Source organism: Condylura cristata, unplaced genomic scaffold (genome assembly GCF_000260355.1).
Source record: "Condylura cristata isolate star-nosed mole 26May11 unplaced genomic scaffold, ConCri1.0 scaffold00008, whole genome shotgun sequence".
In the NCBI taxonomy this organism is placed as follows: Eukaryota; Metazoa; Chordata; class Mammalia; order Eulipotyphla; family Talpidae; genus Condylura; species Condylura cristata.
The window spans coordinates 39543278-39559549 of NW_004567109.1; the positions used below are offsets into that span (position 1 = coordinate 39543278).

Sequence of the window (16272 nt, forward strand, 5' to 3'; positions counted from 1 at the left end):
AGTAAAGTGATTAAAAAATAATTCTTTCAAAAGAATTTACCACAGAGAAAATACTTGATTCTTTTGATGGACTGTGAAGTGGGGATTCCATAAATGACAATGATGAGGGACTGTTAAAGTACTAAACACTAATGAATTAGAGCTATCTTAAATCAGCAATGTGCTTTTCTCTTTCAAATGAAAGGTATCATTAACAAAAAAAAAAAAAAAACAGACTACATCCAAATATTTCCTTTAATACATGCCTTACTTCCTTGTTCTTCCTTTCAGAAATTCCCTACAGGGCATCCCCAAATTCACATCCCATAGCCAGTCTGCAACCCAGAGTGACATACATACTATGGATGACAGCTCTGACAGCTGCTGGGGAAAGCCCCCAAGGAAATGAAAGGGAATTTTGCCTGCAAGGTAAGAAACAACTTTTAAAATGGTGAGTCCTTTTTCCTACATGGGCAGATACCCCACTACATTTGACACAGAGATGATCAGGTTACTTTAATCCACTACAGTGGTTCCTCCATCACAGTGTTTTTAATCAACTACACTCAACATATGGTCACAGTGGGCTCTACCACCTAGCCTCTGTGTGTCATAACTGTACCTCCCAGGTTTGTGCAGTCACTCTGTGACATCCGCACAATGCAGTCGCCTCATGATTCAGTTATCTCAATTGTGATGCATAACTTAGCACTTCCTTGCTGCCTGCCATACCTGTGCACTTGCTGTTTCCTCTGAGTGAAGTACCCTACTACTTCACTGTGTTTGCAAAACTGAGGGTACAGGTTTCCTTCACTAGGAAGCCTTCGCAAGAGTGCCTCTAAATCTCCTTCATTAAAGCACTCTGTGTGCTTACTGATCGAAATTCTGGATCCAACAAGTAGGGACTAATAATCTGTTTTTTCTCTATCTTATAGTCTAGAACAAAAACCTAGTATTTGTTCACTAAATATGATGTTCAATGCATGATGAGAATTATCTGAATAATAACAATAGCAGCTGTTGCTGATCAGATAGTTTCCATGCATCAGTCACTATGTTAAGAAAGTCCTCAGCATACTCTTAGTTTTCTGGGACTGCTGTAACAAATATCACAAACTAAGTAGCTTCAGCAACGTAAATTTATTTTCTTACAGTTCTAGAAGCTGGAAATGAGTTCAAGGTATTAGCAGAGTTCATTCCTTCTGAGAGCTGTGAGAATTTGATCCATCCCCTCTCCTTTCTTTTGGCTCTTTGCAGGCAAAATCAATGCCTGGCATTCTTTGGCTTGCAGATCTCAGCCTGCCTCCATCTTCACACCAAGTTTTCCTTAAATTTCCCCTTTTTACAAAGTAACCAATTACTCATGTCTGAACACATCTTAAATATTTACCTCTGCAATGGTTCTCTTTCTAAATAAGATCACTCTCTGTGGAATGGGGTAGTAGGAATGGGGGGGTAGAACTTCAAAATAGAAATTGGGGGCATGGAAAGACACAATTCAGCCCACATAACAAGTACTTTTACTCATTTAATCTTGACCACAAGTCATGTAAAGCGCCTGCTTTATGCAGTTTTACTGAGCTACACTACCAGGCACTCCATATGAAATGGAGGAAGGAAGTATTAGAATGCCTTCTGAGGTACCAAATGATTAGTTTATCCAAGGTTATGGAGGTTGTAAATAGCAGAACTACAAATCAAACTTAGATTTGAGATAGATATATATGAGTAAGAATCCAGCTGAGTGCACTGGACTGTGGTGATGACATATGGGTGAATTGATAGTGGGGAGCCCCTGGGGATTACAACTGAGATGAAAAAGTGCACAAAAGGAAGAATGATGTAAAAAATAGCTAATATTATATATATATATATATATAAAGAAATTTACATTTAAAATAAAAAGAACCCAGCTAACATGGTTTTCCCTCCACTAGCTAAGTTACACCATTCTCTCTGGTAGTGCTCATTTGCATCTGCTGCAAGTATTATACAAGCTGTTCTTGTTTTGTGACATGGAATACCAAGTTAACCATTTAGGATTTTGGCATGCTTGCTAGGTAGGGCGGGAAAAACTGATGAGCCCTTGCCCTTTTTTCATCTCCCCAGAACTCTCATGAAAGTTAATTTGTTGCAATTAATAGGATTAAAGAGTCAGCATCTTCCTGCTGGTGGTACCCCAGATTTGTCCCATCTGCCCAGAAAAGGAAGGCAGATGATGAAGTTTTCAGATTGTGCTGACAGTGTAGGTTGGTAATGAGACTGCTTGCTAATGCTGCCCTTCCATGGTGGCAACATACATTTCACCTGGTTAGCAGGTCTCTGGCTTCTCCCCACTGCTCACCCTTTCACGCACCCTGTCCTTCACTCTTGTTTGCAGTGTCCTCAAAGCTGACATGCCACCTTTTGTGGAAGAACTGTCAGTAGTTCTTCAAGTGCCCTCAAATTGGAATTCACACAGCTTTGATCAAATCCTATGTGATTTGATCCAGTTCACCCACTAGCTCATCTGCCACACGCTGATCATGTGTTTTTGAAAGCGAAGCAAACGAGCTACAGTTGCCCAAGAGGACTGTGCTGTTTCCATCCTTTTCATAGTTCTCTTTGTCTAAGTTTTTCTAACTTGTTCATTTTGCTGATGAACTGACTGTCCTTCACCTTTAAACTTTTGACAACTGCCTTTTTATAAAATCTGCCTGAACTCCTCATGAGGCCATTTTCCATGCTGTTTCCACTCGACTATACTGCTTTGGACATGCCCATTTTTATGCTTATCCCCTGGCATTGTAGATCATTGTTTAGATGTCTACACATCTGTCTTCTATACTATACTCATGCCTTAAGACAGCAGAGTCATGTCATATTCATTTTATATTCCAGTACCTAATAGGGCCTGCTAGACAGATTAACTCTACAGTATGAGAATTAATGAAAAGTTCTGACCTATAGTCGAGTCCTGAATTCTTGTCATAGGATAGAATTGGAATAATTTCAAACAGCCTATTTAGAGAATATAACCAAGGTTTGGTAAAATTAATAGCTACTGTTTGTTTTGTTTCTTAAGTTTTATTTATTTATGAATACAGAACTGGGGTACAGGCCAGAGGTTCAGGGCTTGTGAGAGGATTCACCAGAGACAGAGATGCAGAGCCGAACAGACAGATAGACAAAGTACACTGCTGAGAGGAGCAGTGGGGTGGGAATCAAACTTGGGCTGAGGCAAGACAGGAGAGGTCTACTGTGCCATGTGGGCCACCTCCCAGGGCAAGATTGAACTTGTGCTGACATAGCTGCAGGCAGCTTCTTAGTGCTGCACTTTAACCCATTGGGCCACCAGGGAAGGCCACAATAGCTACTATTTCTTGAAGGCCTCCTTTGTTCAGAAATACTGCCATGAGCTTCAAATACACCATCTCTAATCTTCACAGCAAACTGCAAGGTAGATATATATTCATTCACCTTTTTGAGATTAGGGATCTGTAGTCCATCAATCACACCTCAGGGTAGAGCCAGGATTATAATTCAGAGCTCCTTTCATCCAGCTCTTTGTATGTGACCCCCCACTCACTACCTTCTGCTGTTAGAGGAAAGAGTGCCTAAAGGACTGGGGCTCCTCACTAAAAACGAAATTTGGCCCCCTGAGGGCCTCTTCTCCCTAACCTGAGTGGACAAAAATGAGTTGCCCTATGCCTAAGCCTCACTTACCAGGAGCTGTGGGTAGGACCCAGAGGCAGCAACACAACAGATTTTGAAATGATCATTGAAGATAACACAGTCACAGGGTTTGCTAACTTTTCAGGTAAAGCCAATTGGAGCACATTTGTGGCGCCAAGCATTTGCATTGCTATCATCACAGTGGGAATTTTCTCAACACGTTCCTTCCGGCAAAAGTGAGTTGGTTACACTTGCCATTTTGGTAAATGTATTTTTAAAAATGATTTTAGTTGTTGCTATGGATGAAGGAAATGGGTGTTCATACATTGCTAGTGGCAGACTATACTGATATTTTGGGGGCAACAGTATAATTTTTTTTAAATACTGTACCTTTGACCTATAAATTCCTAGCTAGAAATCTAAGTATACCACAGGTGTGTACAAGTATTTAGTGACAAGACTATACACCGAAGTATTGTTCAAGAACAGAAAACAATTTGAAAAACCTAAATGCCCAGTATATGGGATTGGCTAACTAAATCACAATATTTCTTATGCTGTGTAGCATATTATACAACTACTAAAGATGATGTAGGAGAAAATTAAAAGTTATAGTTGCTATATTACATATTTAAATTTTTATTTAAGCAAACAAGCACTGGGGTGCAGGTCAGTGGTGGGGGGTGAGAGGATTCACCAGAGAGAATAGGAAGTAGAATAGGCAGATCTACTGAAATACAATGCTGAGGGGAGCAGCAGGTGAGATAGGAGAAGTCTGTTCTGACATGTGGGTCAGCTCCCAGGTCAGGGGTCAAACTCATGCTGTCATGGCTGCCAATAACTTGATGGCACTGTGACTTTAACTCTGCACCACTAGGGAGACCCTTTATTACATTTTTAAAAGCTGGTTGCAAAATGTGCTTTCATTTTATGTAAAAACATGCATGACGATCTTTCAGTTAGCATTAAACGTAGTGGTATATAACGTAAAAGCCAAACCAGGACTTAGACTAGCTGATAGTTTCTAACTCAGGTATAGAGCAGGTGTAACTCCACATGGTGCCACAGAGGACCTTAGGCCTCTTCTTTCTGTGCCACTCTCCAGACAGATTTCTGGCCTTGTTCACCTTATGGTCCAGTGGCTGTGGCCATCCTGTCTCTGTTCTACAACTAGGGGGAGAAAGAAGGAAGGTGCCCCACTTCCTTTTAGAAACCTTCACAGAAAGATGTCATACATGATACTTTTATCTCATTGGCCAGAAGGTGGTGAGAATAAGGGGGCTTAAAATTGTGGTCTTTTACACTTCTCCAAAGAGGAAATGCAGAAGGCCAACAAGGGTATGAAAAAATGTTCACCTTCACTTATAATAAGGGAGATGCAAATTAAAACTACAGTGAGATATACCACCTTACACCAGTGAGAATGGCACATCTTCAAACAACTAGCAACAACAAATGTTGGCAGGATGTGGAGAAAAAGCAACTCTCCTGCACTGCTGGTGGGAATGCAAACCAGTACAACCACTATGCAAAACTGTTTGGAGGTTCTCAAACTGCTAAAAATGGTGCTTCCATATGACCCAGCAATCACACTTCTAGGTCTCTACCCAAAAGACACAAAAACTGACTCAAAAAAGACACTTGCACTCCCATGTTTATTGCTGCTTTATTTACAATTGGAAAGACATGGAAACAGCCCAAATGCCCAAAAGTGGATGACTGGATTAAAAAGATGTGGTACATATACACAATATTACTCAGCAACCAAAAAAAAAAAAAAAAAAAAGATAAACACATGCCTTTTGCAGCAACATGGATAGAGCTGGAAAAGATCATGCTTAGTGAAATAAGCCAGAAAGAAAAGGAAAAATACCGATGCTTTCACTCATAGCAGCTTAAAAGACCAGGGGAGAAAATAATAATAATGAACAACTATGTACCAGAGACATTTTACAGGGGTGGAGTGGGGAATGGGATCAAAAATGGGGGGGGGAGGAAGTGCACTGGACTATGGTGATAGCACATGGGTGATTTGATGATGGAAAGCCCATGGTGATTACTGCTGTGATGGAAAAAGGCACAACATGATGTAAAAATAAACTATTATATTGTTAAAAATACATATATATAGTAAAAGAAAAAAAATTGTGTGTTTTTTTTTAATGGATTCACAGTCTTCCCCCAAAACAGGGTCCTCTTCTCGAGAAGAGGAGGAAAAGGGTGTTGATGGCAATTAACACTGCCCCCAGAATATATACTAAAATGTTAATGGTTTGTTATATCCAGGGGTAGAATCATAGGTGAGTTTAGTTTTCAGTTCTTTATATTTAACTGTTATTTTCTAACATTTCTTTGGCAAACATTTTGTAAAGAAAAAATTTTAATGTTACTCTATATAAAATTTTCTTCAGATGTTATGTAATATAAGAGGTCAAAAGAAAACTAGTTCAAAGTCATCCAACTGGCCATTGAACTTGTCAGAATTTTTTATTGAGGCTCCTGTGTGTGACAGATGTTCAAAGTAGTTTCCTTTTAGTATTTTGGAAAAGTTTAACTAAAATTTTTGAGTCAAATAGAATCATATGCACCCTCTCCAGGGAAATGGTGTCACTTAGGATGAAGGTTAAGCTACTGTTAAAAAAATAAAGGCCCCAAAATACAGTGATTTTAATAAAATAGTTTATTTTTCTCCCACATTAACAGTCCAGAGGGAAAGTTGTCCAGCTTCATTGGCTGCTGTGCACCACAAGTCATTTAGAGACTCAGTTTTCTTCTGTTTTATTGGCCTACCATCCCTTGGGCACTGACCTCATCTGCTTACATTTCTTTAGAGAAAAACAGGTCATATGGTTACATCTCTTGCAACACAAGGGCTAACCGAATTCCAGATGCTCTCATTAAATAGCAAAGATTATTAAAGCCAACTCTAAAATTTTTCATATATGGCTTGAATTAAAAAACATCAAAAAATTTGTCACATGCATTCATAGATGATTTTAAGATTGCTTTTCTTTCCAGATCATGAACATTATAAACTCCTTTCAAATTACTTTTTTAAATCCAGAAGTATAGAAAGAAAAGACCTATATTTCCTCTTATCAAGTATATCAATTAACAGTTTGTACATTTCCCTGATACTTTCTTCCTAGCATGTTTTTACGAAGCTTTATTCAAACTTCTTATACCACTTGTATTCTACTTTTTTTAATTTGAGCATAATAATTTACCTATTATCACAAACTTATAGTAAATATTCTAATTAGCTAAATAGTAAACTCACCGAGAGTAGAGACTATGTCTTTTTGTTTGCTGTTCTGTCCCTAGCTTGTAGCACTTGCTAGTCATATGTTAAGAGTTCAGTTAATGTTTGTTGAATGAGTACGTGGCAGGATAGTGACAGGCAGCTGAACATTGAGCAAAAGTACCATAGGTTATTAGCAAGTTGCAAATGGTTGCATCATGAGTCTATCATCTACCCGAACTTCACAAATAACTAGTAAAGCCTTGGATGATGCATCATCTTTCTCCCTTGGTGTTTATATTTTACTTACATTTGCACACAAAATAATCCCTGCACTGAAATCACTGCACTAAGAACCTGCTTCCCTGCCGCCATGTACACGCTTGATCAAATGTCACTGTTTTCTTTGTCTATAGGGCAGCTGTTCTCCTGTCAGCCCTCAGACCTCAGTGGTGTAGCAGAGAAATTCCAGACCCAGCAAAAAGCATGTTGGTAAAAAAGTGTCCCATTGCAGAGGTAGGTCTAAAGCACTGGTGGTCAGTTTTCAATAGGGTTCTAGTGATCGCTACCTAAGTTTGCCTTGTAGTTACAAGGATACTTGGGCACTTAGGTCCTGTGGATAAGCTAAAGTCATTCATGCTGAGTTGCCATCTGAGTCATGACTCCATGCAGAGGAATTTTCTGGAGCTTATCACCAAAAGACTTCATAGCTTTTCATTCCTCTCATGTTTTATGTTCAACTTACTTCAAAAGAAATCAAAAGTATCTTTGCCATTTACCATGCAGTAGCCTGGGCATTGATTCATCCAGATTCAAGAGGAATGAATTTTTACTGTGACATTCCCAGTCCTGTCTGAACATAGAACAGATAAATAGAGCCCAGACTATTTTGGTTTTGGCAGGAAGCCAGAAAATTATTTCACTGTGCAAGAAAAGGCTTTAAAGAAGGAACCACTGCAGTGGTGGGTGATAGCGAGCTGAGTTTAGGGCAGTGAAGGGAGCTGCCACTGTGCAGTCTAAGGAGGTGGGAAGAGCTCAGGGTGGGTAAGATGGGACCTCTCAGGTGGAAGAGCCAGAAGTCGAAAGCATCTAAAAATGAAACAAGACAGCTTTTAAGGGGAACAAAAGGGAAAAACATGATCTTTCCCATTTCTTGAGACTTGGCAACCCCAGTTACCTTTTCTGAAACATTACAAGCCTCCTCCTCCAAGACTGTTCTGTTACCCAGCCCATTCTAACATCCATGCCTTTCCTCAGGTCAGTAATGGTACCAGCCTTTTCCCAGGAAGAGAGCTGGTTTCTGTAGGAATTCAAGCCACTGCAATTTCATGTCTTTGTGATAAGGCATGGATGTTTAAAATGATGGTGGCTCACCAGTGGGCAACTTGCCTGACAACCTGAGCCATAATTGCATTTCTCTATAAAATAGAAGTTGGCAACAATGCCTTAAGATGCCATTTAAAATACATGAGTCATATAAGGCAAAAATCATTCACTCTTTCACAGGAAGACTCATCCTTGAAATCACCTTTCTATTGAGGGCGTTTGCTCTTGTTCCAATAACAGTAAAAATAAATCATAGCTTTTATATGTATAGTATTTTAATTATATGTAGCTAGTATATATGTGTATATTTAGTATATCTGTATATATACAGATATATCACATACATAATTATAATTGTACTGTGTATATACCTACTACCTGTATACACATACACGTGTATATACACATACACATGTGTATATACACATCTATATGTAAAATTTTGTGTGCCAGGCACTTTAAAAAACATTTTCCGTGCATTGGTATTTAATCCATATAACAGCTTCATGAGATTATGCTGTTGTTGAGACATTGGACTAAATAATGTGCCCAACATTAGTCAGTTAGTAAATGGTGAATCTTGGATTCGCATACAAGCAGGAGGTGCTATCCATTACACTATACATCCTAAAGGACCTTGAAACCAAGGGTAAAGGGAGTATTTCTAGCAGTAATAGCTCTAAGCTGAACAGACTAACTACAGGGGTGCTTGCAAGCTGGGTCATCTGGAGGGCATTATTTGACGGCAATGCCATGATGCTCTGTGGAGAGGCCACTGCTACTGCTAGAGGAGATCTCAGTACCAGCAAAGCTTTAATCTCTCTCACAATGCTGAGATTCCACAGTCCTGTGTCCTGAAAGCCTGAAATAGCAAGGTGGAAACAGTCCTGGGTCCAGTCACGACACCTGGCTTCTAAGCTGTAGTTTTGGCATCATGTGCTCTGTTTTTCTGTCTTGGCATGAGGGGATACAGAGGCATCCATACCCACTAAAGGGCTCATGAACAACCTAGAAATGCTGCAAAAGACACACACAGGGCTAGGGAAAAAAAAAACACTGGGAGAAGGTAATAGGAGTTACCACACATATGCCTGAAGTTGTATAGCTTAAGTATGTTTACTGCAATATGCCAGAGGACAAAAATTAGGTATAGTATAATATGTTTGTTACATATAAAGCCTCTGAATAGGAGATTGGGAGTGGGAGAATCAGTTTTCACTGTATATTCCCTTTGAGCTTTATGAAGATGTTTTTATGGTATTTATATGTTTATTCTTGCAAAAGGAACTAGTAAATTAGAACATTAACAACAAACAGCTTAAATGTGACCTCTGCACTGAAGGCCTTGAGGCAGCCACAGAAAACCATGTCACTTGGTCCTTAAAGTGGGTAGACGGTTTTTAAGAGAATCAAACTGCTCTCCAGGTAACAGACTGGGACAGGTATCAGAAACAATCATCTTGACTTTTACCTCCAATAAAATGTATTTTGATCTCTCGGGCCTTATTTCCCCCTACCACTGCTTAGGGTATCTGGAGGTCTTAAAACACAGGAGGAACAGAAGGTCACTTAAGTGTTAGCTACTTTGAGGTTGTAAAAGCTAAAAGTTGTATCTAAGATGCTTGAACCAGTGATGATCTAAGAGGCCTTAGCCCAAGACTGTCAGCTAAAGGACCTGCTACTTAGTAGAAGCTCCAGGAAGCAGTCTCTATCAATACTGCCAAAGCTTTGAAGACAGAGCGAAAGTCTCACCATATGAACACAAGCCAGTTCCAACCTATGTAATGGCTCCTAATCTATGGTAGCAGTGCTTTGGCAGCTCTGCTTCCTAGAGCTCTTGGCCACACTCCAAGTCAGACCAGTCTGCCAGGATCAGTTTTAGTTGTGAATACCCTCTTAGCCCTGCCGAAGAGAAACACGTACTTCCCCTCTAGTTTGTCAGGGAGGGCCCTTTGCAGAAGTCTGTCCTGAGCACCATCGCTTACTATTCAAATACTTGTCATACTCAAAGCAAGGGAGGGGACTTTAGAGGCCAATCCAGATCAAACTATTCTTGCACAACTTGGCATTTGATGGATGTGGAAACCAAAGGCCAGAGAAATTGATGGCATTTTCCCAGGCTATAAAGTGTCAGAACTGACCTAGTCCCCACGGCTTGCCCTGCCTCAGATGAGTATAATTTATTGTTAGCCTCCCCTATGACATGGTTCCTGCTAAAGATGGCTTGAGGACATGTTAAAAAAAAAAAAAAATTAAAGCCAACAGCATGAAGTATCATGTGCCAAGAACCTAATGGGCTTTACTGTTGCAGTAGTCCAGTGAAGGGACTGAAAGCACTTTGTGAAAGAGGAAGATGTGACAGGAGATGGTGCAGCCAACAGAAGCAGGGTGGAGGTTTGCAGTGGAAATAAAATGTGGTGATGGCACTGAGAAAATAAGTGTGGCTGAAATAGCATTTTCTGGAGGGAGCCATGGGAAGGGTGGGAAGTGCAGGAACCTGATTGCTAAGCTATGGGCCACAAATTTTCTTGCATTGCTAAGTCTGAATTGATAAAAGATTTGGAACTGTGCTTTTGAAATATTAAGCAGTAAGTGTGGGTTTGGAGGATATAAGGAGAGCCTAATAAAGCCTACTAAAATAAGGTGGCCCTCCCTGGTGGCGCAGCAGGTTAAAGCACAGCACAAAGACGCTTAAGCCACTTCCGCATGAGTTCGAATCGAACCCCGCCTTCCCCGGAGGCGACCACATGGTGTGGCAGATCTTTCCTGACCCGCCTGCTGCTCCCCTCAGCAGTGTACTTCGTCGATCTGCCTGTTCTGCTCCCCACTCTGTCTCTGGTGAATCCTCTCACCTCCTCATCTCTGGCCTGTACCCCAGTTCTGTACAAACAAATAAATCTAAAAAAAAAAAAAAAGGTTAGGCAAGTACTCAGGACGTTGTCTCAGGAATTAGGTAGTAAGTTTGTAAAGGAAAGGTAGGGCATTGAAGAGCTAATAAGTGACGCAATAGTGAAAAAGAGAAAATGAGAAAAGACAAAAATAGCTAGAGGGAAAATAGGATTAAAAATGCCTTCCAAAAGTGCTATTCACAGAAAGGTCTTTCTTAAGAGCAGTGCAGATAAGGACATTACCCTACCTAACTCCTTTGAATAGCTTTATCAAAGCCCAAACTCCTTACATCCCTTAAAAGGCCTTTCATCATGTGCCCTATTTCTAGTCCCCCCATTTGCCTGTCATAACTAGCAAACTGCAGATTATACAAGACCTTGCCCACCACTTCCCTACTAGAAAATACTATACACCTCTGGATTCAGCACTAGTGTGATTCTTTTAGAATCTTCCTTGTCTTCTCCCCAGAGAGCAGCTGGTTATAACTGTAGGACAGGCAACCAACTGTGCTGTTTATTCCAGAGGAAAAGCACTAGTACAATTTGACTCACAGCTCAAAGTATGACTGAAGGTTGAACTGACCAGTGAATCATTCTGCCTGTGGGTTCTGAAGAGTCCATGGCTTTTGCCTGTGTGTCTTCCTGACAATGTTAGCTGCTTCTTTTACCTTGTCAAAGGTTCAAATGTTTCACCTTGAGCTGACTAGACAGTGCAGACTGTTGAGGATCTTTGGAACCCTGTAGAAGTCAGTTATCAAGGTTACTTAATAGTAATATGGATTTTCTTGGTCTGTCTTCTCAGGAGAAGATGCTCCTTCATTTAGACAAGCTCCTGACATCCCGTTCCATCGCTGAAGAGCCTGAACCCCTTGTCATCAATGAAGTCCTCTATGAAGGAGCCCCAGCCTTCAGACCTATCCATCGCTCCAACTGGTCAGGAGGACAAGAAGTCCAAGGTCATTACACCTCTGAGGAAGACACAGGATACAGTGCTTCCAGGCCATCTCCTCCAAGAGCTCTCACAACAGAGACTCAGCAACTTGTGGACCTATACAAGGTACTGGGCTGCAGGGGCCCTAACTCAAAGCTGGGAAACCCAGCTAGCTCCTTGATGGTTCTCCCTGTAGACTACCTTCCCACGCAGGAGGGCTACTTACCCTCCAACATAGATTCTCTCCCTTCACAAGAACCCATAATAGACTCTCTGGAAGAACTAGAGCATCAGCACATCTCTCTTTCCATTTTCCCTTCAAGTTCTTTTCACCCTCTCAACTCCTCCTATGGTGAATTGACTCTGGACCAGTTAAAGATGGGTTGTGACTCCTTTATGCTATGAGAGACAAAGCTTGAAGCATGGAAAATCAATGTGCTCCCAACCAGCATGGCATGCCCTACCTCCCACCCCTATGCTTCCATAGTGTTGCCTCGTTATCATCAGCTCCAGTTGCAGCTGGAGGATAAACAATCCAGCAGGATGAATCTCTGGAGCTGAGAATGACTATCACCTGGAGTCTTAAGATTAATTACATCTACTGCCAATCTACAGACTCCCAACTTTTTTAGCTATGTTGGCAAGAAAGGGAAAGTGAAAACCAATTGTTAGAAACGACAACCAGTCCAAAAGATCGTTCTTACAACTATTTATAGAACCCCTACTACACTCCAGGTATTATGTCTAGATCAGTAGAGTCCAGAATTTTCTGAGAAGTGTGTTTATTACATATATATGCTTCAATAGAGTGGACACCGAGCATACTGTCTATCGAATACTTTGCAGTATCTGGGATGACTAACAAACTGAATTTTGATTGTAATTCACATGGTTAATGGCTTCTGCTTTGGAGAGCATAGCTTTAGACCAAAACACTACATGAAGAATTACAGGGAATTTTTATATATCATCCTAGTTTTACTGATGTAATAGAATCTGGTGAACACCAAATGAAGTGTTCTAAGGTGGTCATGATTGTCCTCATTTGTGGAAGCCTAAAATTGTATTTTTCCCCTAAAAAGCATCATTTTGCCTTTACCCCCTCTGTGAATCAAGAGTAGCTCAGTGGTTTCTGCTTTGTCATAAGGGAGCAGGCCAAATGTTCTGATCCAGTCTTTTTTTCTACCACTGATGGTGCTGCCTCCCACCAGTGCTATCTCAGAACTTTTCTTGGTCATCCAGCTAGTCCTCAGACAGTTCAAGTTGAGCCTGAAGATACTATTCTTTCCCAAGGCTGAAGCTTCAAACATGATTCATTTCACTCCTTTCAAACTGATGCCTTTGGCTTATCAATCTTCTCTTTCGCACTGCTGCCTCTATCCCTTCACTATAGGCACTTCTAAGCTGGTGGGGTATGTGTTGGTTTAAGTGTATCCAAAAAAACAGGATGAAAGGTCCAAAAAGAACTTTTTCTTAAATCTGTCAAGCCTGGGGCAACAGGTGGGGGAAGAAGGGGAGTGTAGGAATCCAGACCAGTCCCACTGTAACAGAACAGCTATTCTTAGCATTTCCTGAGCTCTAGAAATTAAAATGATAAACATTTGCTATACTTGTTTTACTCTTGACCCATGATTCTGGCATTATGCATTTTCTCCCAGGCTTCCTTTGAAAAGATAAGCTCCATTTTCATCTCTAGTCTACTGTATTTAGCTACTGCAGAGCACTCACATGAAGCTTATAGCTAGTGCTACCTTATCTTCACCCAAGACGTGGTAGCCCTTGTTTACAAGAGTGAGGACGAGGCCATCTCCTCAGAAACTAGCCAATGTATTATTACCAATAGCAGTTCCTTGACTCTCTTGCAGATTACCTGACAATTCAACATAGTCACTGTTCCCCACTTCCTACCCACCTTGTGCCAGACAGTTCCATCTCCCTCTCCCTTCCCTGAATGCCTGGTCATTTGTATTCATATGATGAACAGGAGCCATCCTTGATTTACTTAGAGGCTCCTTCTGGGATATGGAGGCTTCCTCAATGTTCTCCTAGTAGCATATCCACACCACTACTTACTTCTGCTAGACTATAAACAGGAAAGCAGGGACCATGGCAGGCTAACCAAAAAATGTATAAGATTGGGGCCTCTCTGGTGGCGAAGGGGTTAAATTGCAGCACTATCCACAGCTACTACAGCAGGAGTTTGAATCCCAGCCAGGGAGGTGACCCACATGGCACAGCATACCTGTCTACCCCACTGCTCCCTTCAACAATGTATTGTAGTCAGTCTGCCTGTTCTACTCCCCATTCTCTGTCTCTTTAATTCTCACACCCCTCCCCCATTACCTCTGGCCTGTACCTATTCTCATATGCATAATCTTTTTTTTAAAAAAATGTGTAATATGTTATCACCAATTTTATCTTGTCCAGAGACCAGTTCATCAGTATCTGCTTCCTCTTTATTGGGACAGTTGAAGCATTTGTTTCTCTTCATCCCTTATCACCATTGTACCCCCCAATGTTCCCTGAAGACAGTTATGGCTAATAGGCAGTATTTCATACATACTTGAGCACTGCTAACCCTGCCAGTGTCCTTTCCACAAATGAGAGGATAGGTAGGTCACCTCTTTCTACCCTCAGCCCAAGTAACTTTCATAGCCCATTAACACCCAGTCATAATCATCACTCATGTTACCAAGTTTACCAGGATTGGGTAGAGCTCACCATTTATACACCAGGCTTTCACTGCTCAGGAAGACTAAAATCCTCATTCCTAACATATCCCAGAGTCAATCCAGACATTTGCCCTACTGAAACATCAAATACCTAATCTCTGGGTCTTAGTCCCAAGTTCATTCTTAATGGATTCATGGGGCTCTTTATCATTAATTCCCATGAAGAGATCCTTAGCTTAAAATAATTTTCTTTTCTAGAAACCAGAGATTCCATTCACTGGGCCTGTCTTCCTTACAGGCAATAGGAAAGTCAAACTAGTGTTACTTCTTTTATTGCTTCTTTCTACCCTGTTCTGATTTCTCAGCTTCTATTAATAACTTACAGCTGCAACTCACCAATGCCTGAAGCCAGTGAAAGAAATTCCAAGCTAGGCACTTTCTATTCTAGTCAACACCCATGTCTGATTCTTGGTTTTTCTCCATCAAGCCAGTTTTCCTCACTGGATGCAAGTGTCATTTACCCCAATATGGCAACTCAAGCCCTCCAAAGGAGCCCTGTTTTTCCCTTCTTAGCCTGCAGAACTCATGGAAGTTCACAATATCCACATTCAAGAAAGATTGTTAGGTGAACCCCTGAATAAATCACTCTCTAGAATCAAAGACCATAAAGTTCTTTTCTTCCCCCCAAAATAGATAAGCAATTTGATTGGCTTAAAAAAACAGGTTAAGTCAGTCTATACTAGAATTTCTGAGAAATTAAAACTTTGTGAAATAACACATACGAAAAGAAACACTTGCAATATATGCCAAAAGTAACTTCCTTAGTAAGGGACTTAGCAATATGAAAAGTCAACCTCTCCAAGACTGAGTGAACAATTCATGAAATACATATAAATAACTCAAATTAGCAGACACACATACACAGAAACAATTAGTTGCAATCAGTGAAGGAAAATTAGCATAAACTAAATTAGTATTACAGGAAACTAGTATGCTATTTGGCTCCTCTCACAGCCAGGCAATATTCCATTAAAAGCTGAATTAAAGGAGGCTTTCATTGATGGCCTAACAGGTTAAAACATTGCATGTGAAGCTCTCCGAAGCCACTGCAGTATAAGTTCCATCCCTGGCCAGGGAGCTGACCTACCCACTACTCTCCTCAGCAGTGTTATTTCAGTAGATCTGCCCGTTTTGCTCCCCATTCTGTCCCTGGTGAATCCTCTCACCCACCACACCTATGGCCTGTACCCCAGTTCTGTAACCATAAATAAATCTTTAAAAAAAAAGTTGAATAAGGAATTCCACTGCTAGCAACAAAAATGAGGAATAGTATAAGTTGAATAATGAATCCATTACATTACTAATATGGGGAGAAGGGAATAATGGCCTTCAATAGGGAACTGGAATTTTATCTCTATACAATGAAATACTGAACATAGACCCCCAAGCCTCCAAGAGATTTAGGACATCCCAGCATTCCAAGTTCCAAGTAGGCAATAATGCTAAGACCTCAGAATCAATGAAAAGTATGTTACGCCTTAAAAAAAGTATAGAAATATTTTATGGGGAAAGTTATAAAAG

General features: G+C 40.7%; 1 protein-coding gene across 3 annotated transcripts in view; it reads left to right on the plus strand.

Annotated features, from left to right (window-relative positions):
* The window catches only part of IL12RB2 (interleukin 12 receptor, beta 2), a 64430-nt gene extending 50232 nt beyond the window's left edge, over nucleotides 1-14198 (plus strand). For 2 of the 3 annotated variants that reach the window (XM_004679094.2, XM_004679096.2), the window contains 4 exons: nucleotides 271-408; nucleotides 3779-3869; nucleotides 7291-7390; nucleotides 11891-14198. In XM_004679094.2, coding sequence (XP_004679151.1) covers nucleotides 271-408; nucleotides 3779-3869; nucleotides 7291-7390; nucleotides 11891-12424 — 863 coding nt within the window. In that variant the 3' untranslated portion in view covers nucleotides 12425-14198. The remainder of the gene's footprint in view (nucleotides 1-270; nucleotides 409-3778; nucleotides 3870-7290; nucleotides 7391-11890) is intronic. The other variant, XM_004679095.2, reaches the window with a different exon arrangement.
* Nucleotides 14199-16272: the final 2074 nt, after the last annotated feature.